At 46.4% G+C, this 27,492-nt stretch overlaps 1 protein-coding gene across 3 annotated transcripts in view; it reads right to left on the bottom strand.

The window, feature by feature from the left end:
- LOC129842042 (integrin alpha-V-like) overlaps positions 1–27,492 on the bottom strand; it is a 78,893-nt gene that overhangs the window by 24,846 nt on the left and 26,555 nt on the right. For all 3 annotated transcript variants that reach the window (XR_008757448.1, XR_008757449.1, XM_055910418.1), the window contains exons 7-17: positions 24,029–24,151; positions 23,538–23,582; positions 22,442–22,485; positions 20,058–20,114; positions 16,997–17,049; positions 11,824–12,029; positions 9,981–10,172; positions 7,762–7,807; positions 6,779–6,886; positions 5,502–5,557; positions 3,517–3,671 (exon numbers count right to left, since the gene is read on the bottom strand). Coding sequence is in view for 1 of the 3 variants with exons in the window: in XM_055910418.1 (XP_055766393.1) it covers positions 3,517–3,671; positions 5,502–5,557; positions 6,779–6,886; positions 7,762–7,807; positions 9,981–10,172; positions 11,824–12,029; positions 16,997–17,049; positions 20,058–20,114; positions 22,442–22,485; positions 23,538–23,582; positions 24,029–24,151 (1,085 nt within the window). In the remaining 2 variants the exon portion in view is untranslated. The remainder of the gene's footprint in view (positions 1–3,516; positions 3,672–5,501; positions 5,558–6,778; positions 6,887–7,761; positions 7,808–9,980; positions 10,173–11,823; positions 12,030–16,996; positions 17,050–20,057; positions 20,115–22,441; positions 22,486–23,537; positions 23,583–24,028; positions 24,152–27,492) is intronic.

The following is a 27,492-nucleotide window of genomic DNA, read 5'->3' on the forward strand; positions in this document are numbered from 1 at the left end:
GGCTCCAGTGAGCAGACGACCACACCGGGTTCCTGTCAGCTAGAAACAAGAAGAAGAGGCTCCAGTTCCTGTTGCGTCATGCTGATGGCAGAGTCATGATTTGGCGTAAGCAGCATGAGTCCAAGGCCCCATCCTGTCTGGTGTCGGGGGTGGTGTTATGGTGTGAGGAATATTTTCCTGGCCCACGTTAGCTCCCCTGATACCAATTGAGTGACAAATGTTTTCGACAACTTGTAGAATCCATGCCCTGAAGAATTCAGTCTGTTCTGGAGGCGAAGGTGGGTCTGTCTTTTTACAATTTGTGATAAAACTGTCAGAATTTGGCAAAGGTATGTAGCTTGTGTATAACATCAGGTAGATATGTTTTTATAGGTATTTGTTTCTGTAGGCCTACGGGAGCTTGTGAGTGCACATTGGGCATGCGTGTATAAAGGGACTGATAGGAGTGAGACACGGAGGGGAAAGGAAATTTAAGGATAAGATCTGTGTGATGCTTGGCTTCTTTTTTGTTGTGCCGCGCAAATGCACATGTACAAATGGAACACTCGAGTCAAAGCAAATTAGCATCGTCTTTAAGAAAGCATTAATTCAAATAAAAACTAAAAACTGGGCAGACACAAATTGGGCAGGAAACAAAGCACATTCCAACAAATAGCCTAGAATATCTCTGGTTAAAGTTTGAATACTCGATTACGCAAGACCATTCCTAGTAGGGTTTAGTAAACAGCAAGCAAAGCAGTGAAGTTGTAAACGTAGGAGTCATGGCGACCAGAACCCTACTGTCGTGTCACAGCTATTTTCTTTCACATTGTCCTCTGCAGTATGATTAAGAGGAATTACGGGCTACGCCAGGCCAACATAGTACAGCTCGCCTTGGCTCAGCTCAGCACTGTGTAAAGGGTATTAGAGTGCTCAACACATTCCATGAACACATGCACACAGGACAATAAAACAAGTGTATTGCTCAGCATCACTCACTATAAGCAAGACCTACAGCAGAGGTGTCAATCTCATTCCACGAAGTGCCTAGAGTCAGCTGGTTTTTGGTTTTTCCTTTCAAATAAGACCTAGACAACCAGGTGAGGGGAAATTCCTTACTGAGAACTAGACAACCAGGTGAGGAGAGTTCCTTACTGAGACCTAGACAACCAGGTGAGGAGAGTTCCTTACTGAGACCTGGACAACCAGGTGAGAGGAGTTCCTTACTGAGACCTAGACAACCAGGTGAGGGGAGTTCCTTACTGAGACCTAGACAACCAGGTGAGGGGAGTTCCTTACTGAGACCTAGACAACCAGGTGAGAGGAGTTCCTTACTGAGACCTAGACAACCAGGTGAGGAGAGTTCCTTATTGAGACCTAGACAACCAGGTGAGGAGAGTTCCTTACTGAGACCTAGACAACCAGGTGAGGGGAGTTCCTTACTGAGACCTAGACAACCAGGTGAGGAGAGTTCCTTACTGAGACCTAGACAACCAGGTGAGGGGAGTTCCTTACTGAGACAACCAGGTGAGGGGAGTTCCTTACTGAGACCTAGACAACCAGGTGAGGAGAGTTCCTTACTGAGACCTAGACAACCAGGTGAGGAGAGTTCCTTACTGAGACCTAGACAACCAGGTGAGGGGAGTTCCTTACTGAGACCTAGACAACCAGGTGAGGGGAGTTCCTTACTGAGACCTAGACAACCAGGTGAGGGGAGTTCCTTACTGAGACCTAGACAACCAGGTGAGTGGGAGTTCCTTACTGAGACCTAGACAACCAGGTGAGTGGGAATTCCTTACTGAGACCTAGACAACCAGGTGAGGAGAGTTCCTTACTGAGACCTAGACAACCAGGTGAGGAGAGTTCCTTACTGAGACCTAGACAACCAGGTGAGGGGGAGTTCCTTACTGAGACCTAGACAACCAGGTGAGGGGAGTTCCTTACTGAGACCTAGACAACCAGGTGAGGGGGAGTTCCTTACTGAGACCTAGACAACCAGGTGAGGAGAGTTCCTTACTGAGACCTAGACAACCAGGTGAGGGGAGTTCCTTACTGAGACCTAGACAACCAGGTGAGGAGAGTTCCTTACTGAGACCTAGACAACCAGGTGAGGAGAGTTCCTTACTGAGACCTAGACAACCAGGGGAGGGGAGTTCCTTACTGAGACCTAGACAACCAGGTGAGGGGAGTTCCTTACTGAGACCTAGACAACCAGGTGAGGGGAGTTCCTTACTGAGACCTAGACAACCAGGTGAGGGGAGTTCCTTACTGAGACCTAGACAACCAGGTGAGGGGAGTTCCTTACTGAGACCTAGACAACCAGGTGAGGAGAGTTCCTTACTGAGACCTAGACAACCAGGTGAGGGGAGTTCCTTACTGAGACCTAGACAACCAGGTGAGGGGAGTTCCTTACTGAGACCTAGACAACCAGGTGAGGGGAATTCCTTACTGAGACCTAGACAACCAGCTGAGGGGTAATTCCTTACTGAGACCTAGACAACCAGGTGAGGATAGTTCCTTACTGAGACCTAGACAACCACATGAGGGGAGTTCCTTACTGAGACCTAGACAACCGGGTGAGGGGAGTTCCTTACTGAGACCTAGACAACCAGGTGAGGAGAGTTCCTTACTGAGACCTAGACAACCAGGTGAGGAGAGTTCCTTACTGAGACCTAGACAACCAGGTGAGGAGAGTTCCTTACTGAGACCTAGACAACCAGGTGAGGGGAGTTCCTTACTGAGACCTAAACAACCAGGTGAGGGGAGTTCCTTACTGAGACCTAGACAACCAGGTGAGGATAGTTCCTTACTGAGACCTAGACAACCACATGAGGGGAGTTCCTTACTGAGACCTAGACAACCGGGTGAGGGGAGTTCCTTACTGAGACCTAGACAACCAGGTGAGGGGAGTTCCTTACTGAGACCTAGACAACCGGGTGAGGGGAGTTCCTTACTGAGACCTAGACAACCAGGTGAGGGGAGTTCCTTACTGAGACCTAGACAATCAGGTGAGGGGAGTTCCTTACTGAGACCTAGACAACCAGGTGAGGGGAGTTCCTTACTGAGACCTAGACAACCAGGTGAGGGGAGTTCCTTACTGAGACCTAGACAACCAGGTGAGGGGAGTTCCTTACTGAGACCTAGACAACCAGGTGAGGGTGAGTTCCTTACTGAGACCTAGACAACCAGGTGAGGGGAGTTCCTTACTGAGACCTAGACAACCAGGTGAGGGGGAGTTCCTTACTGAGACCTAGACAACCAGGTGAGGGGAGTTCCTTACTGAGACCTAGACAACCAGGTGAGGGGGAGTTCCTTACTGAGACCTAGACAACCAGGTGAGGGGGAATTCCTTACTAATCAGTGACCTTAATTCAATCAAGGACAAGGCAGGAGCGAAAACCCGCAGACACTGGGCCCTCCGTGGAATGAGTTGGACACCTCCGTGGAATGAGTTGGACACCAGTGCAGACACTGGGCCCTCCGTGGAATGAGTTGGACACCAGTGGCCTAGAGCAATACTTAACAACAGGAACTCACTATGAGGAAGGCTTCTTGCTCCTCGCAGGCTGGTCCTTGGCCGTTGCTGACCGTCATGTTTTTCGTGTACTGGGACGTTTTGCTGTGGAGGAACAGAACTCTCTTTGTCGCCCCCTTGTGTTTGAGTCTGTCCAGGACAAGGTAAACCTGGAACTCTGACAAGTACACAGACAGACGGTAAACATGAGGCCCTGGTTAATGACTAACCCAGTCACTGACAGATAGTTTTACACTCATGGCACTAGTGTGATACAAGCAATGCTTTCAGGAGAAATACTAATTTCCGAAAGACAAATCAAATCAAATGTTATTTGTCACATGCTTCGTATCAACAGCTGTAGACTAACAGTGAAATGCTTACTTACAGATCCTTCCCAACAACGCAGAGAGAAATAAAATAGAGAAATTATAGAAATGTAATAATACAAGTAATATTAAATACACAAATGAGTAACGATAACTAGGCTATATACATGGGGTACCAGTACCAAGTCGATGTGCAGGAGTACGAGGTAATTATGGTAGATATGTACATATAACTAGGAATAAAGTGACTAGGAAATAGGATAGATATTAAACACTAGCAGTAGCGTATGTGATGAGACTAAAAGGGTCAATGCAGATAGTCAGGGTAGCTATATGGTTAAAGGGATACTTTGGGATGTTGGCAATGAGGCCCTTTATCCACTTCCCCAGAGTCTCTAACAGGCTGCACTGCTAGCCTGAAGCTATTATCTAACAGGCTACACTGCTAGCCTGAAGCTATGATCTAACAGGCTACACTGCTAGCCTGAAGCTATGATCTAACAGGCTACACTGCTAGCCTGAAGCTATGATCTAACAGGCTACACTGCTAGCCTGAAGCTATTATCTAACAGGCTACACTGCTAGCCTGAAGCTATGATCTAACAGGCTACACTGCTAGCCTGAAGCTATGATCTAACAGGCTACACTGCTAGCCTGAAGCTATGATCTAACAGGCTGCACTGCTAGCCTGAAGCTATGATCTAACAGGCTGCACTGCTAGCCTGAAGCTATGATCTAACAGGCTACACTGCTAGCCTGAAGCTATGATCTAACAGGCTACACTGCTAGCCTGAATCTATGATCTAACAGGCTACACTGCTAGCCTGAAGCTATGATCTAACAGGCTACACTGCTAGCCTGAAGCTATGATCTAACAGGCTGCACTGCTAGCCTGAAGCTACGATCTAACAGGCTGCACTGCTAGCCTGAAGCTATGATCTAACAGGCTACACTGCTAGCCTGAAGCTATGATCTAACAGGCTGCACTGCTAGCCTGAAGCTACGATCTAACAGGCTACACTGCTAGCCTGAAGCTACGATCTAACAGGCTACACTGCTAGCCTGAAGCTATGATCTAACAGGCTATACTGCTAGCCTGAAGCTATGATCTAACAGGCTACACTGCTAGCCTGAAGCTACGATCTAACAGGCTACACTGCTAGCCTGAAGCTATGATCTAACAGGCTATACTGCTAGCCTGAAGCTATGATCTAACAGGCTACACTGCTAGCCTGAAGCTACGATCTAACAGGCTACACTGCTAGCCTGAAGCTATGATCTAACAGGCTGGGTAACAGGCTGGGTAACAGGCTGGGTAACAGCCAGACATGATGTCTCAGAGGTGAGATGTGGTGCTATAGCTACTCTATGCATCCTACATGGCATCCTAATCCCGTTATAGTGCACTACTTTTGACCAGGTTCCACAGGGCTCTGGTCAAAAGTAGTGCACGATGTAGGGAATAAAGGTGTATTTTGGGACATAGGCACCATTTCAGAGAAGGTGAGGGACAGACAGCTGTGTTTTGTGATCTAACAGGAGTTCTCTGAGAGAACAGCTTGTCGACAGGAGCGAAGAAAACGCTGTGCTTTAACACTTAATCTCAGAGTAGCAGAGCGCCGTAGGGATCCAATGTAGCGTAGAGTACTAGTAGTAGAAGATATCCTTCAGATACTTACTCAGTGAGGCTGGTGCACCTCTTCCATTCGCCTTAAGACAGTACTTCACTTTGAAACTGAGGGGAGATCAAGATATGACCAAAAACAAATCAGATTGAACTCTAAAGCAAAGGCTATAGTGTTCTCTACAGTTCTAAAAACATAAAGCACCGAAAGGTAGCTAGATAAACATGTTACATGTTCTGACATCAGCTCTCTGTCTGTCTGACAGTTAGACATGACGTGACCAGAGAGGAAGTCTGTCTGACAGTTAGACATGACGTTACCCGAGAGGAAGTCTGTCTGACAGTTAGACATGACGTTACCAGAGAGGAAGTCTGTCTGACAGTTAGACATGACGTTACCAGAGAGGAAGTCTGTCTGACAGTTAGACATGACGTTACCAGAGAGGAAGTCTGTCTGACAGTTAGACATGACGTTACCAGAGAGGAAGTCTGTCTGACAGTTAGACATGACGTTACCAGAGAGGAAGTCTGTCTGACAGTTAGACATGACGTTACCAGAGAGGAAGTCTGTCTGACAGTTAGACATGACGTTACCAGAGAGGAAGTCTGTCTGACAGTTAGACATGACGTTACCAGAGAGGAAGTCTGTCTGACAGTTAGACATGACGTTACCAGAGAGGAAGTCTGTCTGACAGTTAGACATGACGTTACCAGAGAGGAAGTCTGTCTGACAGTCAGACATGACGTTACCAGAGAGGAAGTCTGTCTGACAGTTAGACATGACGTTACCAGAGAGGAAGTCTGTCTGACAGTTAGACATGACGTTACCAGAGAGGAAGTCTGTCTGACAGTTAGACATGACGTTACCCGAGAGGAAGTCTGTCAGACAGTTAGACATGACGTTACCAGAGAGGAAGTCTGTCTGACATGACGTTACCAGAGAGGAAGTCTGTCTGACATGACGTTACCAGAGAGGAAGTCTGTCTGACATGACGTTACCAGAGAGGAAGTCTGTCTGACATGACGTTACCAGAGAGGAAGTCTGTCTGACATGACGTTACCAGAGAGGAAGTCTGTCTGACATGACGTTACCAGAGAGGAAGTCTGTCAGACAGTTAGAAATGACGTTACCCGAGAGGAAGTCTGTCAGACAGTTAGACATGACGTTACCAGAGAGGAAGTCTGTCTGACAGTTAGACATGACGTTACCAGAGAGGAAGTCTGTCAGACATGACGTTACCAGAGAGGAAGTCTGTCTGACAGTTAGACACAGACATCCATATCTTCTCTATTTAAAAAGTGAAAATGTAATTATATTATTATCTTACTCACCAGGATACTTTGGTGTCACTGTCAGGCAGCTTGCAGCTCCTTTCCTCTGGGTTGAGGATCTGAGGGCTAATGTCCAGGGTGGCGTTAACGCTGATGACGGGCCGGGCCCTGGGGATCAAAGGTCAGAGGTCAGGCCATATGCCATATACAGAACAGTGAGCACAGGGGGATGGGGGGGGTCAGAAGTCAGGCCATATGCCATATACAGAACAGTGAGCACAGGGGGATGGGGGAGGAGTGGGGGGGTCAGAAGTCAGGCCATATGCCATATACAGAACAGTGAGCACAGGGGGGGGGGGGGGGGGGGGGGGTCAGAAATCAGGCCATATGCCATATACAGAACAGTGAGCACAGGGGGGGAGGGGGGGAGGGTACCTCAAGTCAACATCAGAGCTTCAATAGAGACTAAGATCTCATTGTGTTGAGGTCAGAGTTCAACCAGTGACCGGTCAACAATCTGACACCGTACAGGGAAGGAACGTTGACAAAGCGTTTCAATAGAAAAAGAGAACAATCTGGTGGGTTTTGTTGGAAGTCGTCTAGCAGCACAGGTCTCTGCTCTCACAGCCAGGCAGCCAGCGTGAGAGAGACTCACTCATCTATACGTGGGGTTAGCGTTGCTATCCAAAGCCCGTTGGTCACGATCACAACAACAGAGCTCAGCTATCGGCTCAATTCACCAGTTGATACTTTAGAGTTGTACAGTATTGCATGTCAAATCTATCCGGTATACGTCTGTGTTGAGGAACGCCTCTATAATACGGACGATATATTAAGGCTTCACGTGGACTTTGTTGTTCACCAAACACGTTCACTTTTTAAATGACAAACCGTTATTAAGGCTTAACGTGCCACTAATTGCATACAAGTCATGTGGGATACTTTAGATGAAACAGAAACACCTTGGATGGTTTAGGTGGGTCATGAAGCACGTTACATTGAAGGCATGTGAAACATCAAAGGAAAACACAGCACTACTGTACCTGTATAGAACGGCTTTGTCTGCACCAAATACACCTACTATTAAGTCTGTGGTAGAAAGACAGAGAGAGTGGTAGAGAAGGGGGGGAGAGGTAGAGAGAGAGCGTTAGAGAAGGGGGAGGGGGAGAGAGAGGTAGAGAAGGGAGAGAGCGAGGTAGAGAAGGGAGAGAGCGAGGTAGAGAAGGGAGAGAGAGAGAGGTAGAGAAGGGGGAGAGAGGTAGAGAAGGGGGAGAGATAGTTAGATAAGGGGGAGAGAGAGGTAGAGAAGAGGGAGAGAGAGAGGTAGAAGGGAGAGAACGAGGTAGAAGGGGGGAGAGAGGTAGGGAGAGGTAGAGAAGGGGGAGGAAGGTAGAGAGAGGTAGAGAAGGGGGAGGGAGAGGTAGAGAAGGGGGGTAGGGAGAGGTAGAGAAGGGGGGGTAGGGAGAGGTAGAGATGGGGGGGTAGAGAGAGGTAGAGAAGGGGGGTAGGGAGAGGTAGAGAAGGGGGGGTAGGGAGAGGTAGAGAAGGGGGGGTAGGGAGAGGTAGAGATGGGGGGGTAGAGAGAGGTAGAGAAGGGGGGTAGGGAGAGGTAGAGAAGGGGGGGTAGGGAGAGGTAGAGAAGGGGGGGTAGGGAGAGGGAGAGAATGGGGCAGGGAGGTAGAGAGAGGTAGAGAAGGGGGGGGTAGGGAGAGGTAGAGAAGGGGGGGTGGGGAGAGGTAGAGAGGGGGGGTAGGGAGAGGTAGAGATGGGAGGAGAGAGGTAGAGAGAGGTAGAGAAGGGGGGGGTAGGGAGAGGTAGAGAAGGGGGGGTAGGGAGAGGTAGAGAAGGGGGGGTAGGGAGAGGGAGAGAATGGGGCAGGGAGGTAGAGAGAGGTAGAGAAGGGGGGGGTAGGGAGAGGTAGAGAAGGGGGGGTAGGGAGAGGTAGAGAAGGGGGGGTAGGGAGAGGTAGAGAAGGGGGGGTAGGGAGAGGTAGAGAAGGGGGGGGTAGGGAGAGGTAGAGAAGGGGTAGAGGATAGAAACACATCAGTATAATGACAGCAGGTTTACCAAGCAACAAACAAATCTTATTTTTTTTGCTAAGGGCCAATCCGTAAGCATTCAGGAACCACAAACCCGGAAAAAAACTAGCAGAGCTGGACTCATTTACGGTTTTTCAACAACACTCCAAGTAAGTAAGCCTCGGTATCCATTCTAGTATCAAACTACCTGGGTATCCATTCTAGTATCAAACTACCTGGGTATCCATTCTAGTATCAAACTACCTGGGTATCCATTCTAGTATCAAACTACCTGGGTATCCATTCTAGTATCAAACTACCTGGGTATCCATTCTAGTATCAAACTACCTGGGTATCCATTCTAGTATCAAACTACCTGGGTATCCATTCTGGTATCAAACTACCTGGGTATCCATTCTGGTATCAAACTACCTGGGTATCCATTCTAGTATCAAACTACCTGGGTATCCATTCTAGTATCAAACTACCTGGGTATCCATTCTAGTATCAAACTACCTGGGTATCCATTCTAGTATCAAACTACCTGGGTATCCATTCTAGTATCAAACTACCTGGGTATCCATTCTAGTATCAAACTACCTGGGTATCCATTCTAGTATCAAACTACCTGGGTGTCCATTCTAGTACCAAACTACCTGGGTATCCATTCTGGTATCAAACTACCTGGGTATCCATTCTAGTATCAAACTACCTGGGTGTCCATTCTAGTACCAAACTACCTGGGTATCCATTCTGGTATCAAACTACCTGGGTATCCATTCTAGTATCAAACTACCTGGGTATCCATTCTAGTATCAAACTACCTGGGTATCCATTCTAGTATCAAACTACCTGGGTATCCATTCTAGTATCAAACTACCTGGGTATCCATTCTAGTATCAAACTACCTGGGTGTATGATCTATTATGAAACTACCTGGGTATCTATTCTAGTATCAAACTACCTGGGTATCCATTCTAGTATCAAACTACCTGGGTGTATGATCTATTATGAAACTACCTGGGTATCCATTCTAGTATCAAACTACCTGGGTGTATGATCTATTATGAAACTACCTGGGTATCCATTCTAGTATCAAACTACCTGGGTGTCCATTCTAGTATGAAAATACCGGGGTGTATGATCTATTATGAAACTACCTGGGTATCCATTCTAGTATCAAACTACCTGGGTGTATGATCTATTATGAAACTACCTGGGTATCCATTCTAGTATCAAACTACCTGGGTATCCATTCTGATCAATATCGGTGGCTCCGTGCAGGGAGTATCCAAAGCTGGGGGGCATGTAAGAGGAGGCCCACCTCCCCTCTAGGACCTGAGAAGGCACTGGGTCAGGCCCTGCAGCCCACCCATTGTGGATGTACACTAGGCCCCGGTGCTTCGGCCCGCCGTAGGGTGCAGCTATGGCAATGTCTGGAACAGAGAAACATTACAGGAAGAGGGAGATCATCAACAAACCATAATGATGGTTTGGTCATTGTCTTCAAACCAGAGGATCTCCCTGAATAGTATGAGGTAACTTTCCCCCCCCCCAAAACCACAAAGCATTCTTAAAGGGTCCAGGAATCCTGGTTAGAGCATTCCCAGTTGGGCGACAGGCTTCTCTCCTCCTGAATCCAGGAGTTGTCCAACCGGGATTTCTATAAAAAAAACCTGTGAACTTTCGGAAAGTTTCTGTTATTTTGATAAAGAACCAGGCAGCCTGTAGTTGCCTCATACCGTTAAGGCCTCATACATACCGTTGAGGCCTCGTGCATACTGTTGAGGCCTCGTGCATACCGTTAAGGCCTCATACATACTGTTGAGGCCTCGTGCATACTGTTGAGGCCTCGTGCATACCGTTGAGGCCTCATGCATACTGTTGAGGCCTCGTGCATACCGGTGAGGCCTCGTGCATACCGATGAGGCCTCGTGCATACCGTTGAGGCCTCGTGCATACCGTTGAGGCCTCGTACATACCGTTGAGGCCTCATGCATACCGTTGAGGCTTCGTACATACCGTTGAGGCCTCATGCATATCGTTGAGGCCTCATGCATACCGTCAAGACCTCGGCCATACCGTTAAGACCTCGGCCATACCGTTAAGGCCTCGTACATACAATTAAGGCCTCGTGCATACAATTAAGGCCTCGTGCATACTGTTGAGGCCTCGTGCATACCGTTGAGGCCTCGTGCATACCGTTGAGGCCTCGTACATACCATTAAGGCCTCGTACATACCGTTAAGACCTCATGCATACCGTCAAGACCTCATGCATACCGTTAAGACCACGTACATACCGTCAAGCCCTCATACATACCGTTAAGACCTCATACAGGCCTCATACATACCGTTAAGACTTCAGCCATACCGTTAAGGCCTCGTACATACCATTGAGGCCTCGTACATACCATTAAGGCCTCGTACATACCATTAAGGCCTCGTAAATACCATTAAGGCCTCGTACATACCGTTAAGACCTCATACATACCGTTAAGGCAAAATACATGCCTCATACATACCGTTAAGGCCTCGTACATACCGATAATGCCTCATACAGGCATCATACATACCGTTAAGGCCTCGTATATACCGTTAAGGCCTCGTATATACCGTTAAGGCCTCGTACATACCGTTAAGACCTCGTATATACTGTTAAGGCCTCATACATACCGTTAAGGCCTCATACATACCGTTGAAGCCTCGTACATAGCATTAAGGCCTCGTACCGTTGAAGCCTCCTACATACCGTTAAGACCTCATACCATTAAGGCCTCGTACATTCCGCTAAGGCCTCGTACATACCGTTAAGGCCTCGTACATTTCGTTAAGGCCTCTTACACACCGTTAAGGCCTCGTACATGCCGTTGAGGCCTCGTACATACCGTTGAGGCCTCGTACATACCGTTAAGGCCTCGTACATTTCGTTAAGGCCTCGTACACACCGTTAAGGCCTCGTACATGCCGTTGAGGCCTCGTACATACCGTTGAGGCCTCGTACATACCGTTAAGGCCTCGTACATTTCGTTAAGGCCTCGTACATACCGTTAAGGCCTCGTACATGCCGTTAAGGCCTCGTACATACCGTTGAAGCCGTCCATATCCAGGTCCCCCAGTGTGGCGATAGAACTGCCGAAGCGTGAGTAGATCTCTGTCCCACTCAGTGTGATGGGTGTGTGGAAGGAGAAGCCTCCCTTCCCCAGGAACACAGACACCTGGCCCACCTCCCTCAGCTTCCCATCACTACCACGGTCCATGAACAGAGGGGCCCCCACAAACAGATCCACCAGCCTAAGGAGAGACAGAGGGAGACATACAGTCAGGTCCATAAATATTTGGCCAGACGACCAAGTTATTATTATTTTAGCTGTCTACCACAGCACATTGAAGTTTCAATTAAATAATGAATATGAGCTGAAAGTGCAGACTTTAATTTGAGGGTATTTACATCCAAATCGGGTGAACGGTGTAGGAATTACAGCACTTTTTATATGTGGTCCCTCACCCTTTTTAAGGGACCAAAAGTAATTGGACAATTGTCTGCACAGCTGCTCCATGACCAGGTGTATTTTATTCCCTCGTTAGTTCATGTACAAGTAAGAAGATAAAATGTCTAGAGTTGATTTGAAGTGTGGCATTTGCATTTGGAATGTGTTGCTGTTAACCCTCAACATGAAGTCAAAAGAGCTGTCACTACCAGTGAAGCAAGCCATCATTAGGCTGACAAATCCCCCCCCCCCCAAAGAAATAACATCAGAACGATAGTAAAAAACATTGTGGCCAAATCAACTATTTGGTACATTCCTAAAAAGACAGAACTGGTGAGCTCAGGAACACCAGAAGGCCTGGAAGACCAAGGTGGATGACAGAATAATTATTTCCCTGGTGAATAAAAACCCTTTTCACAACAGTTGGCCAGATCAGGAACACCCTCCAGGAGGTAGGTGTCTCTGTGTCAGTCAATAATCAAGAGCCAACTTCACCAGAGTAAATACAGAGGGTTTACCACAAGATGTAAACCATTGGTAAGCCTCTAAAAAAAGGAAGACCAGATTAGAGTTTGCCCCCCCAAAAAAACGATCTAAAAAAGCCTGTACAGTTCTGGAACAACGTCCTATGGACAGATGAGAGAAAGATCGACTTGTACCAGAATAATGGGAAGAGAAGAGTACGGAGAAGGGAAGGAACTGCTCATGATCCGAAGCATACCACCTCATCTGTGAAGCACGGTGGAGGTTTCCTTTTTAAAATTATTTAATTTAACCTTTATTTAACTAGGGCAAGTCAGTTAAGAACAAATTATTATTTACAATAGCGGCCTATGCCGGCCAAACCCGGACGACGCTGGGCCAGTTGTGCGCCGCCCTATGGGACTCCCAATCATGGCCTGGAATCGAACAACGGTCTGTAGTGACGCCTCTAGCAGTGAGATGCAGTGCCTTAGACCGCTGCGCCACTCGGGATGTAGTGGTATGTATGGCTGTCAATGAAACGGGTTCCCTTTGTATTTAGTGATGACGTGACTGCTGACAAAAGCAGCATGGATGAATTCTGAAGTGTTTCAGTGTAGTCTGATTGAGTGTAGTCTGGCCCAGGAGTGTGAAGGTGAACGGAAAGGCTCTGGAGCAACGAACTGCCCTTGCTGTCTCTGCCTGGCCGGTTCCCCTCTCTCTACTGGGATTCTCTGCCTCTAACCCTATTACAGGGGCTGAGTCACTGGCTTACTGGTGCTCTTTCATGCTGTCCCTAGGAGGGGTGCGTCACTTGAGTGGGTTGAATTACTGACGTGATCTTCCTGTCTGGGTTGGCGCCCCCCCCTTGGTTTGTGCTGTGGTGGAGATCTTTGTTGGCTATACTCGGCCTTGTCTCAGGATTGTAAGTTGGTGGTTGAAGATATCCCTCTAGTGGTACGGGGGCCGTGCTTTGGCAAAGTCGGTGGGGTTATATCCTTCCTATTTGGCCCTGTCCGGGGGTATCTTCGGATGGGGCCACAGTGTCTCCTGACCGCTCCTGTCTCAGCCTCCAGTATTTATGCTGCAGTAGTTTGTGTCGGGGGGCTAGGGTCAGTTGGTTATACCTGGAGTACTTCTCCTGTCTTATCCAGTGTCCTGTGTGAATTTAAGTATGCTCTCTCTAATTCTCTCGTTCTCTCTTTTTTCTCTCTCTCTGAGAACCTGAGCCCTAGGACCATACGTCAGGACTACCGGGCATGATGACTCCTTGCTGTCCCCAGTCTGCCTGGCCTTGCTGCTATTCCAGTTTCAACTGTTCTGCCTGCGTTTACGGAACCCCTACCTGTCCCAGACCTGCTGTTTTCAACTCTTAATGATCGGCTTTGAAAAGCCAACTGAGATTTATTCCTGATTATTATTTGACCATGCTTGTCATTTATGAACATTTTGAAAATCTTGGCTCCCTCTAATTTTCTCCTTCTCTCTTTCTTTCTCTCGGAGGACCTGAGCTCTAGGACCATACGTCGGGACTACCGGGCGTGGTGACTCCTTACTGTCCCCAGTCCGCCTGGCCTTGCTGCTATTCCAGTTTCAACTGCTCTGCCTGCAGTTATGGAACCACCACCTGTCCCAGACCTGTTGTTTTTCAACTCTTAATGATCGGCTATGAAAAGCCAACTGAAAATTATTCATGATTATTATTTGACCATGCTTGTCACTTATGAACATTTTTGAACATCTTGGCATAGTTCTGTTATAATCTCCACCCGGCACAGCCAGAAGAGGACTGGCCACCCCTCATAGCCTGGTTCCTCTCTAGGTTTCTTCCTAGGTTTTGGCCTTTCTAGGGAGTTTTTCCTAGCCACCGTGCTTCTACACCTGCATTACTAGATGTTTGGGGTTTTAGGCTGGGTTTCTGTACAGCACTTCGAGATATTAGCTGATGTACGAAGGGCTATATAAAATAAACTTGATTGATTTAGGGCTAAATTATCCACTCAGATCCAGCCAAATGTTTCAAAACTCATTGGATGGCACTTCACAGTTCAGATGGACAGTGACCCGAAAGCGTACTGCGAAAGCAACGCAATACTTTTTTAAAGGCAAAGAAGTGGAATGTTCTGCAATGGCCAAGTCAATCACCTGACCTGAATCCCATTGAGTATTTCCACTTTGCTGAAGGCAAAACGCCCCAAGAACAAGCAGTACCTGAAGGCCGCTGCAGTAACGGGCCTGGCAGAGCATCACCAGGGAAGAAACACAGCTTCAGGCAATTATTGACTCCATGCGATTTGCAACCAAGTATCAAAATTCATAATTTAATTGATGCCTATGTTAGTTTGTCCAATTACTTTTGAGCGACTAAATGTTTTAAAAACATTTTTGGCTTGGTTTCACACACTTTACTGTAGATTCAGCCTAGTACTGGACTGAGATCCTCCATTGGAAGTGCATTTTAGTCCAGGAATAAGGTTAGTCTAAACCAAGCCTTTGTTCTGTTACAATTTATTTAGGGTTTAATGGCCCTGATCTAACCATAATATTCCCTCATGTTAAAGTGATCTATTACCAACTGTGAATTATATAACCCCGGGGTTTCTTAAAGTGGGGTACGAGGACTAACAACAACATATTAAACACATTTTGGCCAACGGATCCGTGGAATATGTTTAGAAGGTGTAATACAATACAATATAATATTATTTTCCTACCATTTTTTTTTTATTCCTGAGCAACTTGGGCCTGGGAGGCTCACAGGGATATTGGTATCGACCAATAATGCATTTCTCGACTCAATACTACTTGTTTTTTCCAGCCAAAGTTTTTGTTTGATTTTTTTTTTTTACATAAATACACTGTAATTGAAGCTTTTTCTGGCAAAAATGTGTGTTATTGCAGGATATTAGCTTTAAAGCTGCAACAACAACAAAAAATCTGCCCCGTGACAAATGTGTAAAATTGCAGGGAATTTGCTTGCAACATGTTAATCTCCCATGCCAAGAGGCAGGCCTTTAAAATGTCCCTTTCCAGGCCCGAGACTTGTTTCATCCAGCCATGCATTGCTGAACTCACAGTAAAACTCCTTGTACGCTATTTGAATCCCACTCAAGATGTGTTCTGAATTTTGATAATCACAAAAGGGGTCCTCGCGGGCCGCAAAAAAAAAGTTTGAGAACTCTTGAAATAACCTACAAAAAAAAAAATCTGCCAAGATAATTCAACTGCATCTGAAAGCAGTCAGGAGTCTGGAGAGTCTGTATCATTACCCGTCTACGGTCACGACTGTGTCTTCATCTAGAGATTAATTAGCTAGCTCTGCTACCGGATGAGAACATCTATCGCCTTGAGCTGTTCCCAACAGTTTGTAGAAGTCAGGCCCTCTATTTACCATCAACACACATCCTCCAGGAGCAACGCCGTGTTGACTAAACCGAAGAAAACAAACAAACAAACAACACTACCTGAACTTCAACAATAAGAAACGCTTGCTTTCGTTTTGCACCAATGAACACGACCCTGGATAGACTGTAAAGAGGTCACAAACGACTAAGATAGAGCCCATGTCCCAAATGGTAACCTATGCCCTACGTAGTGCACTACTTTTGACCATGGTAAATAGGGCTCTGCCCTACGTAGTTCACTACTTTTGACCAGGGTCAATAGGGCTCTGCCCTACGTAGTGCACTACTTTTGACCAGGGTCAATAGAGCTCTGCCCTACGTAGTGCACTACTTTTTACCAGGGTCCATAGGGCTCTGCCCTACGTAGTGCACTACTTTTGACCAGGGCCAATCTGCCCTACGTAGTGCACTACTTTTGACCAGGGCCAATCTGCCCTACGTAGCGCACTACTTTTGACCAGGGTCAATAGGGCTCTGCCCTACGTAGCGCACTACTTTTGACCAGGGTCAATAGGGCTCTGCCCTATGTAGTGCACTACTTTTGACCAGGGTCCATAGGGCTCTGCCCTACGTAGTGCACTACTTTTGACCAGGGTCCATAGGGCTCTGCCCTACGTAGTGCACTACTTTTGACCAGGGTCAATAGGGCTCTGCCCTACGTAGTGCACTACTTTTGACCAGGATCAATAGGGCTCTGCCCTACGTAGTGCACTACTTTTGACCAGGGTCAATAGGGCTCTGCCCTACGTAGTGCACTACTTTTGACCAGGGTCAATAGGGCTCTGCCCTACGTAGTGCACTACTTTTGACCAGGATCAATAGGGCTCTGCCCTACGTAGTGCACTATATTTGGGATTATGGTGACATTTGGGACAAGGCAGTCAGTGTACTCATCATTACTTACCCATCGTTATTGATGTCGGTCGCTGCCACAGAATGGCCAAAGTAGGCAGCCATCTGAGGAAACAGAGAGAAATACAATGTGTGGTATATTCACCATCACCCCACAGAGACCAATACGGTGCTGAATAAGGTTTACTACAGTTCTACAGAGACCAATACGGTGCTGAATAAGGTTTACTACAGTTCTACAGAGACCAATACGGTGCTGAATAAGGTTTACTACAGTTCTACAGAGACCAATACGGTGCTGAATAAGGTTTACTACAGTTCTACAGAGACCAATACGGTCTCCGTGTGGACTGTAACGGACGCTCTGTCTCTGTGTGGACTGTAACGGACCCCCTGTCTCTGTGTGGACTGTAACGGACGCTCTGTCTCTGTGTGGACTGTAACGGACTGTAACGGACTGTAACGGACGCTCTGTCTCTGTGTGGACTGTAACGGACTGTAACGGACTGTAACGGACGCCCTGTCTCTGTGTGGACTGTAACGGACGCTCTGTCTCTGTGTGGACTGTAACGGACGCTCTGTCTCTGTGTGGACTGTAACGGACGCCCTGTCTCTGTGTGGACTGTAACGGACTGTAACGGACGCTCTGTCTCTGTGTGGACTGTAACGGACGCTCTGTCTCTGTGTGGACTGTAATGGACGCCCTGTCTCTGTGTGGACTGTAACGGACTGTAACGGACGCCCTGTCTCTGTGTGGACTGTAACGGACGTCCTGTCTCTGTGTGGACTGTAACGGACGTCCTGTCTCTGTGTGGACTGTAACGGACGTCCTGTCTCTGTGTGGACTGTAACGGACGTCCTGTCTCTGTGTGGACTGTAACGGACGCCCTGTCTCTGTGTGGACTGTAACGGACGCCCTGTCTCTGTGTGGACTGTAACGGACGCCCTGTCTCTGTGTGGACTGTAACGGACGTCCTGTCTCTGTGTGGACTGTAACGGACTGTACCGGACGCTCTGTCTCTGTGTGGACTGTAACGGACGCTCTGTCTCTGTGTGGACTGTAACGGAAGCCCTGTCTCTGTGTGGACTGTAACGGACGCCCTGTCTCTGTGTGGACTGTAACGGAAGCCCTGTCTCTGTGTGGACTGTAACGGACGCCCTGTCTCTGTGTGGACTGTAACGGACGCTCTGTCTCTGTGTGGACTGTAACGGACGCTCTGTCTCTGTGTGGACTGTAACGGACGCTCTGTCTCTGTGTGGACTGTAACGAACGCTCTGTCTCTGTGTGGACTGTAACGGACGCTTTGTCTCTGTGTGGACTGTAACGGACGCCCTGTCTCTGTGTGGACTGTAACGGACTGTAACGGACGCCCTGTCTCTGTGTGGACTGTAACGGACGCTCTGTCTCTGTGTGGACTGTAACGGACGCTCTGTCTGGACTGTAACGGACGCCCTGTCTCTGTGTGGACTGTAACAGACGCTCTGTCTGGACTGTAACGGACGCCCTGTCTCTGTGTGGACTGTAACGGACGCCCTGTCTCTGTGTGGACTGTAACGGACGCTCTGTCTCTCTGTGGACTGTAACGGACTGTAACGGACGCTCTGTCTCTGTCTGGACTGTAACGGACGCCCTGTCTCTGTGTGGACTGTAACAGACGCCCTGTATCTGTGTGGACTGTAACGGACGCTCTGTCTCTGTGTGGACTGTAACGGACGCTCTGTCTCTGTGTGGACTGTAACGGACGCTCTGTCTCTGTAACGGACTGTAACGGACGCCCTGTCTCTGTGTGGACTGTAACAGACGCCCTGTCTCTGTGTGGACTGTAACAGACGCCCTGTCTCTGTGTGGACTGTAACAGACGCCCTGTCTCTGTGTGGACTGTAACGGACGTCCTGTCTCTGTGTGGACTGTAACGGACTGTAACGGACGCTCTGTCTCTGTGTGGACTGTAACAGACGCCCTGTCTCTGTAACGGACTGTAACGGACGCCCTGTCTCTGTGTGGACTGTAACAGACGCCCTGTCTCTGTGTGGACTGTAACAGACGCCCTGTCTCTGTGTGGACTGTAACGGACTGTAACGGACGCTCTGTCTCTGTGTGGACTGTAACGGACGCCCTGTCTCTGTGTGGACTGTAACAGACGCCCTGTCTCTGTGTGGACTGTAACGGACTGTAACGGACGCTCTGTCTCTGTGTGGACTGTAACGGACGCTCTGTCTCTGTGTGGACTGTAACGGGCGCTCTGTCTCTGTGTGGACTGTAACGGACGCTCTGTATCTGTGTGGACTGTAACGGACGCCCTGTCTCTGTGTGGACTGTAACGGACGCTCTGTCTCTGTGGACTGTAACGGACGTCCTGTCTCTGTGTGGACTGTAACGGACTGTAACGGACGCCCTGTCTCTGTGTGGACTGTAACGGACGTCCTGTCTCTGTGTGGACTGTAACGGACTGTAACGGACGCCCTGTCTCTGTGTGGACTGTAACGGGCGCCCTGTCTCTGTGTGGACTGTAACGGACTGTAACGGACGCCCTGTCTCTGTGTGGACTGTAACGGGCGCCCTGTCTCTGTGTGGACTGTAACGGGCACCCTGTCTCTGTGTGGACTGTAACGGGCGCCCTGTCTCTGTGTGGACTGTAACGGACGCCCTGTCTCTGTGTGGACTGTAACGGACGCTCTGTCTCTGTGTGGACTGTAACGGACGCTCTGTCTCTGTGTGGACTGTAACGGACGCTCTGTCTCTGTGTGGACTGTAACGGACGCTCTGTCTCTGTGTGGACTGTAACGGACGCTCTGTGTGGACTGTAACGGACGCTCTGTCTCTGTGTGGACTGTAACGGACGCTCTGTCTCTGTGTGGACTGTAACGGACGTCCTGTCTCTGTGTGGACTGTAACGGACGCTCTGTGTGGACTGTAACGGACGCTCTGTCTCCGTGTGGACTGTAACGGACGCTCTGTCTCTGTGTGGACTGTAACGGAGATTCCAAGAGGAACCCTCAAAACAAATCAAATGAATTATGTCAACATTCCTTTCATCCTACTGGCTCAGAGTCAGTATCCGCGCACGCATGCACGCACACACATGTAAAACCACTACCATCTCATACCGTACCTGTGTTCCTGTGAAGTTCAGGACAGACTGCATATTCCTCCCATTGAAGATGTTCACCTACATGACAAGACAAAATAACTGACTCAGTTTTCCACCCACAACGACTTACACACTTGACTCTACGTAAGAATAGTCAACGTAGTTGATCTAGTCTGTGTGTGTTTTAGCCATGGCAATAATAGTTGCCTATAGCACACACAGCATAGATGCAGTAAAGAGATACATTGAACTGACCAAAACAATGGAAATGCCATGGCAACCCCACTCACCCCCCCCCCCCCCCGTCCTTAAAAATGTGCCTACATTTAAGCTATTGTTTAAATGTGTATTTCACACTATTTGGGGTAAAAATCAGAGTGTAATGCTTGTATGGATGTTAACCCCAACACATGTATATGTCATCGTCACTAATCAACTGTATTACATTTCAAAATGGCTTCAAGTACCACCACCGATTGCTATATGGCTAGCTATGCTACCAGCTTATGTGAACAGAAGTTAGCATTTAGCAGATATTTTTTAGTAAACTGAAAATAACTATTTCTAAATATTAGTCTAAATAGATCTAAATTGGGATTTTAGTAACCACATTGTGGGCCTGTTTGAACACAAAAATCATGACGAATATGAAGAATAATAAAATAATAATAAAATCTGAATTTTCGAATATGCGCCAATTATGGAGTTCCTTGTTCTTCCCTCACGGTCTGTGTGCCTTTGACCTCTTTAACACATGTATAGTACAGCTTTCAAAAATATTTTAACTCAATGTCGGGAAAGCATTCAGACCCCTTCACTTTGTAGCAAATGTATATAATAAAAAAATTACACAAAAACGGAAATTTCACATTTACATAATTATTCAAACTCTTTACTCAGTACTTTGTTGAAGCATCTTTGGCAGTGATTACAGCCTTGAGTCTTCTTGGGTATGACGCTACAAGCTTGGCACACCTGTATTTCGGGAGTTTCTCCCATTCTTCTCTGCAGATCTTCTCAAGTTCTGTCAGGTTGGATGGGGAGCGTTGCTGCACAGGTATTTTCAGGTCTCTCCAGAGATGTTCGATCGGATTCAAGACCTGGCTCAGGCTGGGCCACTCAAGGACATTCAGAGACTTGTCCCAAAGTCACTCCTGCGTTGTCTTGGCTGTGTGCTTAGGATTATTGTCTTGTTGGAAGGTGAACCTTCGCCCCAGTCTGAGGTCCTGAGCGCTCTGGAGCAGGTTTTAATCAAGGATCTCTCTGTACTTTGCTCCGTTCATCTTTCCCTCGATCCTGACTAATCTCCCAGTCCCTGCTGCTGAGAAACATCTCCACAGCATGATGCTGCCACCACCATGCTTCACCGTAGGGATGGTGCCAGGTTCCCTCCAGATGTGACGCTTGGCATTTCGGCCCAAGAGTTCAATCTTGTTTCTCATGGTCTGAGAGTCTTTAGGTGCCTCTTGGCAAATGCCAAGCGGGCTGTCATGTGCATTCTACTGAGGAGTGGCTTCCGTCTGGCCACTCTATCATAAAGGCCTGATTGGTGGAGTGCTGCAGAGATGGTTGTCCTTCAGGAAGGTTCCCCCATTTCCACAGAGGAACTCTGGAGCTCTGTCAAGGTAATTATCAGGTTCTTTGTCACCTCCCTGACCAAGGCTCTTCTTCCCCGGTTGCCGGGTGGCCAGCTCTAGGAAGAGTTTCGGTGGTTCCAAAATTCTTTCATTTAAGAATGATGGAGGCCACTGTGTTCTTGGGGTCCTTCAATGCTGCAGAAATATTTTGGTACCCTTCCCCAGATCTGTGTCGCAACACAATCCTGTCTCGGAGCTCTACCGACAATTCCTTTGACCTCATGGCTTGGTTTTTGCTCTGACATGCACTGTCAACTGTGGAACCTTATATAGACAGGTGTGGGCCTTTCCAAATCATGTCCAATCCATTGTATTTTCCACAGGTGAACTCCAATCAAGTTGTAGAAACATGTCAAGGATGATCAATGGAAACAGGATGCACCTGAGCTCAATTTCAAATCTCATCGTAAAGGGCCTGAATTTTTATGTAAATAAGTATTTTTTTTGTATTTTTATACCTGTTTTCGCTTTGTCATTATGGGGTATTGAGCATAGATTGAAGATTTTTTTAAATATTATCCATCTTAGAATAAAACATAAGAAAATGTGGAAAAAGTGAAGGGGTCTGAATACTTTCCGAATGCACTGTAAATAAAGGTTAAATGAAAGGTTAATCTCTCGGTGACAAACTACGTAAATATTGAGCATCTGACAAAAATACACATCATTTTGGTTCTGGGTTAACCAAGATTAAATGAAAGCTAAATAATAAATAAATAATTGTTATATACACAATTCTGTTTGTATATATGAGCTCATAATACTTACATAGCCCAGAGCTTTGTCTCCCCTGGGTACTCCGGTAATGTAATCTGTACAACAGAAATAACAGAAATAATGAATGAGATCACCATTGAACTGTTCTATACAGAATGTTAGAATGAGATCACCATTGAACTGTTCTATACAGAATGTTAGAATGAGATCACCATTGAACTGTTCTATACAGAATGTTAGAATGAGATCACCATTGAACTGTTCTATACAGAATGTTAGAATGAGATCACCATTGAACTGTTCTATACAGAACGTTAGAATGAGATCACCATTGAACTGTTCTATACAGAACGTTAGAATGAGATCACCATTGAACTGTTCTATACAGAATGTTAGAATGAGATCACCATTGAACTGTTCTATACAGAATGTTAGAATGAGATCACCATTGAACTGTTCTATACAGAATGTTAGAATGAGATCACCATTGAACTGTTCTATACAGAATGTTAGAATGAGATCACCATTGAACTGTTCTATACAGAATGTTAGAATGAGATCACCATTGAACTGTTCTATACAGAACGTTAGAATGAGATCACCATTGAACTGTTCTATACAGAACGTTAGAATGAGATCACCATTGAACTGTTCTATACAGAATGTTAGAATGAGATCACCATTGAACTGTTCTATACAGAATGTTAGAATGAGATCACCATTGAACTGTTCTATACAGAATGTTAGAATGAGATCACCATTGAACTGTTCTATACAGAACGTTAGAATGAGATCACCATTGAACTGTTCTATACAGAATGTTAGAATGAGATCACCATTGAACTGTTCTATACAGAATGTTAGAATGAGATCACCATTGAACTGTTCTATACAGAATGTTAGAATGAGATCACCATTGAACTGTTCCATTCTGGAACATTAAATATCAACCACAGAACTAAGACATTCCACAACACATTACTGTACCAAACCCAGAGATTACAGTACGGAGCATTCCACTTTTACAAGTCACAAAATAACATGAGTAGGTGTAAGGCCATGTACGCAGTACTAAACAGAGGAAGGAGTGTGGATGGAGACAGAAGAGACATCAGTAGATGGGAACAGTGTGATGGCCAAGTCATACCATCTTCTCCGTCAGCATTGAAGTCACCGACAGTCACAGAATAACCTGGAAGTTAAACATAAAATAAATACCAAACAACCCAGAAGATATGGTGCCAGCGGAGTAGAGTATCGTTAACGTACTACATTCTACAACAACGGACCGCGCACAGTTTCACAACATTTACTAAATCCTCTGCCACAAAACCCTAAGAGCTCATTCAATTCTTGAACGATAGTTATGAGCCTCTTACAGAGCCAAAACAAGAGCTTCAACACCACTTGAGAAAATGCTAATCAAAATGAACAAACGTATAATTAACCAGAAAATGAATACGTCCCAAACGGCATTCTATTCCCTACTACTGGTTAAAAGTAGAGCACTACAGAGGGAATAGTGGACAGTTTGGGACTCAGCCAACAGGACTTACCTAAATAACTGTCATCTGGTTAAAAGTAGAGCACTACAGAGGGAATAGGGGGCCGTTTGGGACTGAGCCAAACAGGACTTACCTAAATAACTGTCATCGTACTGAGCGCTGGCAGACTTAGTGGTCAGCTGGTTACTGTAAGGAGTGTAGTATTGTCTATTGAACCTGGTGATGATCTCAGAGATGTCGTCACTTATCAGCTGACCTGTGGAAATAACACACAGCGTCGTACATAGCACCTCATGTTATTAATAACATAAGTGCTTTCTACTCCTTAATGACAAAGGTTATGAAAGCAGGGTCAGGGGGGGGGGGTGAGAGAGGGTTTATGTAGCCTAATTTGTTTTGGTCTAAATTGTGCTTCTGCTTACATTTTTCACAAAAAACAATGCTTCAAGGTTCACAGAATGTGAGAGTCTAATATATACCCGAGTGTACAAAACATTAGGAACACCTTCTCCTATGGAGTTGCAGGTTGGCATGGCACCCATACAAATGTTGACCCTTTTTTTTAATTCCACCCCTCCCAATTCAAATTCTCTCAGTGCCTACCCAGCGTCGCAGCAGCCAATGAGCCGCTCCGCTACCAACAACTCTGACAGCTTTTAAAAAAGTGCTGTATTTGCTCATTTGACTCACAACAGGATGTTGCAACTCGCAGCACACCCAAAAGGAAAAACAACATCTCAAAATGTTCTCTGGGTCACAGAATTAAAGGAGACCACCCAGCTAACAATCCCAGGGAGAGAGAACAGTTGTGTAATGTTACACGGTTCCCATGTTCTCAGAGGACAACATATTAAATGTCCTAGACACATTTCGTGGGAATATTGTAAGAACATTCCCGTGTCCAGTTTCCTGAGGGTTAGGAGAAAATTCCATCAATGTCCCATCAAACATACACAGGACATGGCTGCTTTGTTCTCACAACATAAGATATTAAATGTTATAGAACATAAGAGATTAAATGTTATAGACACATTGAAAGGACATTCCTGTGTCCAGTTGTCAGGACGTCTCCTGATGGTCCCAGAGTAAACATCTTGTTACTATTGCCCAGCCCATCAAGGCCCTGATTGGTCAACCATTGTTAACTGTTGCCCAGCCCATCAAGGCCCTGATTGGTCAATCATTACCCAGCCCATCAAGGCCCTGATTGGTCAACCATTGTTAACTGTTGCCCAGCCCATCAAGGCCCTGATTGGTCAATCATTGCCCAGCCCATCAAGGCCCTGATTGGTCAACCATTGTTAACTGTTGCCCAGCCCATCAAGGCCCTGATTGGTCAACCATTGTTAACTGTTGCCCAGTCCATCAAGGCCCTGCTGATTGGTCAACCATTGTTACTGTTGCCCAGCCCATCAAGGCCCTGATTGGTCAACCATTGTTAACTGTTGCCCAGTCCATCAAGGCCCTGCTGATTGGTCAACCATTGTTACTGTTGCCCAGCCCATCAAGGCTCTGATTGGTCAACCATTGTTACTGTTGCCCAGCCCATCAAGGCCCTGATTGGTCAACCATTGTTAACTGTTGCCCAGTCCATCAAGGCCCTGCTGATTGGTCAACCATTGTTACTGTTGCCCAGCCCATCAAGGCTCTGATTGGTCAACCATTGACGATTTTGGTCAGTAAGGATCATCACTTTATTTTAAGAATGTGAAATGTCAGAATAATAGTAGAGAGAATTATTTATTAAAGCTTTTATTTCTTTCATCACATTCCCAGTGGGTCAGAAGTTTACATACACTCAATTAGTATTTGGTAGCATTGCCTTTAAATTGTTTAACTTGGGTCAAACGTTTCGGGTAGCCTTCCACAAGGTTCCCGCAACAAGTTGGATGAATTTTGTCCCATTCCTCCTGACAGAGCTGGTGTAACTGAGTCAGGTTTGTAGGCCTCCTTGGCTTTTGCAGTTCTGCCCACACATTTTCTATAGGATTGAGGTCAGGGCTTTGTGATGGCCACTCCAATACCTTGACTTGGTTGTCCTTAAGCCATTTTGCCACAACTTTGGGTCATTGTCCATTTGGAAGACCCATTTGCGACCAAAATTTAACTTCCTGACTGATGTCTTGAGCTGTTGCTTCAATATATCCACATAACTGTCTTTCCTGCCATCTATATTGTGAAGTGCACCAGTCCCTCCTGCAGCAAAGCACCCCACAACATGATGCTGCCACCCCCGTGCTTCACGGTTGGGATGGTGTTCTTCGGCTTGCAAGTCTCCCCCTTTTTCCTCCAAACAGAACGATGGTAATTATGGCGAACAGTTCTATTTTTGTTTCATCAGACTAGAGGACATTTCTCCAAAAAGTACGATCTTCATCACCATGTGCAGTTGCAAACCGTAGTTTGTTTTTATCATGGTGGTTTTGGAACAGTGGCTTCTTTCTTGCTGAGCGGCCTTTCAGGTTATGTCGATATAGGACTCGTTTTACTGTGGATATAGATACTTTTTTACCTGTTTCCTCCAGCCTCTTCACAAGGTCCTTTGCTGTTGTTCTGGGATTGATTTTCACTTTTCGCACCAAAGTACGTTCATCTCTAGGAGAAAGAACACGTCTCCTTCCTGAGCGGTATGACAGCTGTGTGGTCCCATGGTGTTTATACTTGCGTACTATTGTTTGTACAGAGGAACGTGGTACCTTCAGGTGTTTGGAAATTGCTCCAAAGGATGAACCAGACTTGTGGAGGTCTACAATTTTTGGCTGATTTCTTTTGATTTTACCATGATGTCAAGCAAATAGGCACTGAGTTTGAAGGTAGGTCTTGAAATACATCCACAGGTACACCTCCAATTGACTCAAATTATGTCAATTAGCCTATCAGAAGCTTCTAAAGCCATGACACCATTTTCTGGAATTTTCCAAGCTGTTTAAAGGCACAGTCAACTTAGTGTATGTAAACTTCTGACCCACTGGAATTGTGATACAGTGAATTATAAGTGAAATAATCTGTCTGTAAACAATTGTTGGAAAATGTACTTGTGTCATGCACGAAGTAGATGTCCGAACCAACTTACCAAAACTATAGTTTATTAACAAGAAATTTGTGGACTGGTTGAAAAACAAGTTTAATTGACTTCAACCTAAGTGTATGTAAACTTCCGACTTCAACTGTAACTCTCTATCGTCTTTCTGAAATCAACACAACATACCATGTTGAACCACATACTGTTATACCATGGTGAACAAACGTGTGTCTGATTAGGAACCACATCAGCTCTCGTCATCGCATTTATATCTGGAACATTCCTAATTTGACGCCGAAACAGAAACACGGCCCAGGCTACCCCATCAACGCCTCTTATCTGTGACTGTCTTCATGATGCAGCACTTCCTCTTATCTGTGACTGTCTTCATGATGCAGCACTTCCTCTTACCTGTGACTGTATTCATGATGCAGCACTTCCTCTTACCTGTGACTGTATTCATGATACAGCACTTCCTCTTATCTGTGACTGTATTCATGATACAGCACTTCCTCTTATCTGTGACTGTATTCATGATGCAGCACAGCCTCTTATCTGTGACTGTATTCATGATG

The sequence above is a fragment of the Salvelinus fontinalis genome, unplaced genomic scaffold, assembly GCF_029448725.1.
Source record: "Salvelinus fontinalis isolate EN_2023a unplaced genomic scaffold, ASM2944872v1 scaffold_0009, whole genome shotgun sequence".
NCBI lineage: Eukaryota > Metazoa > Chordata > Actinopteri > Salmoniformes > Salmonidae > Salvelinus > Salvelinus fontinalis.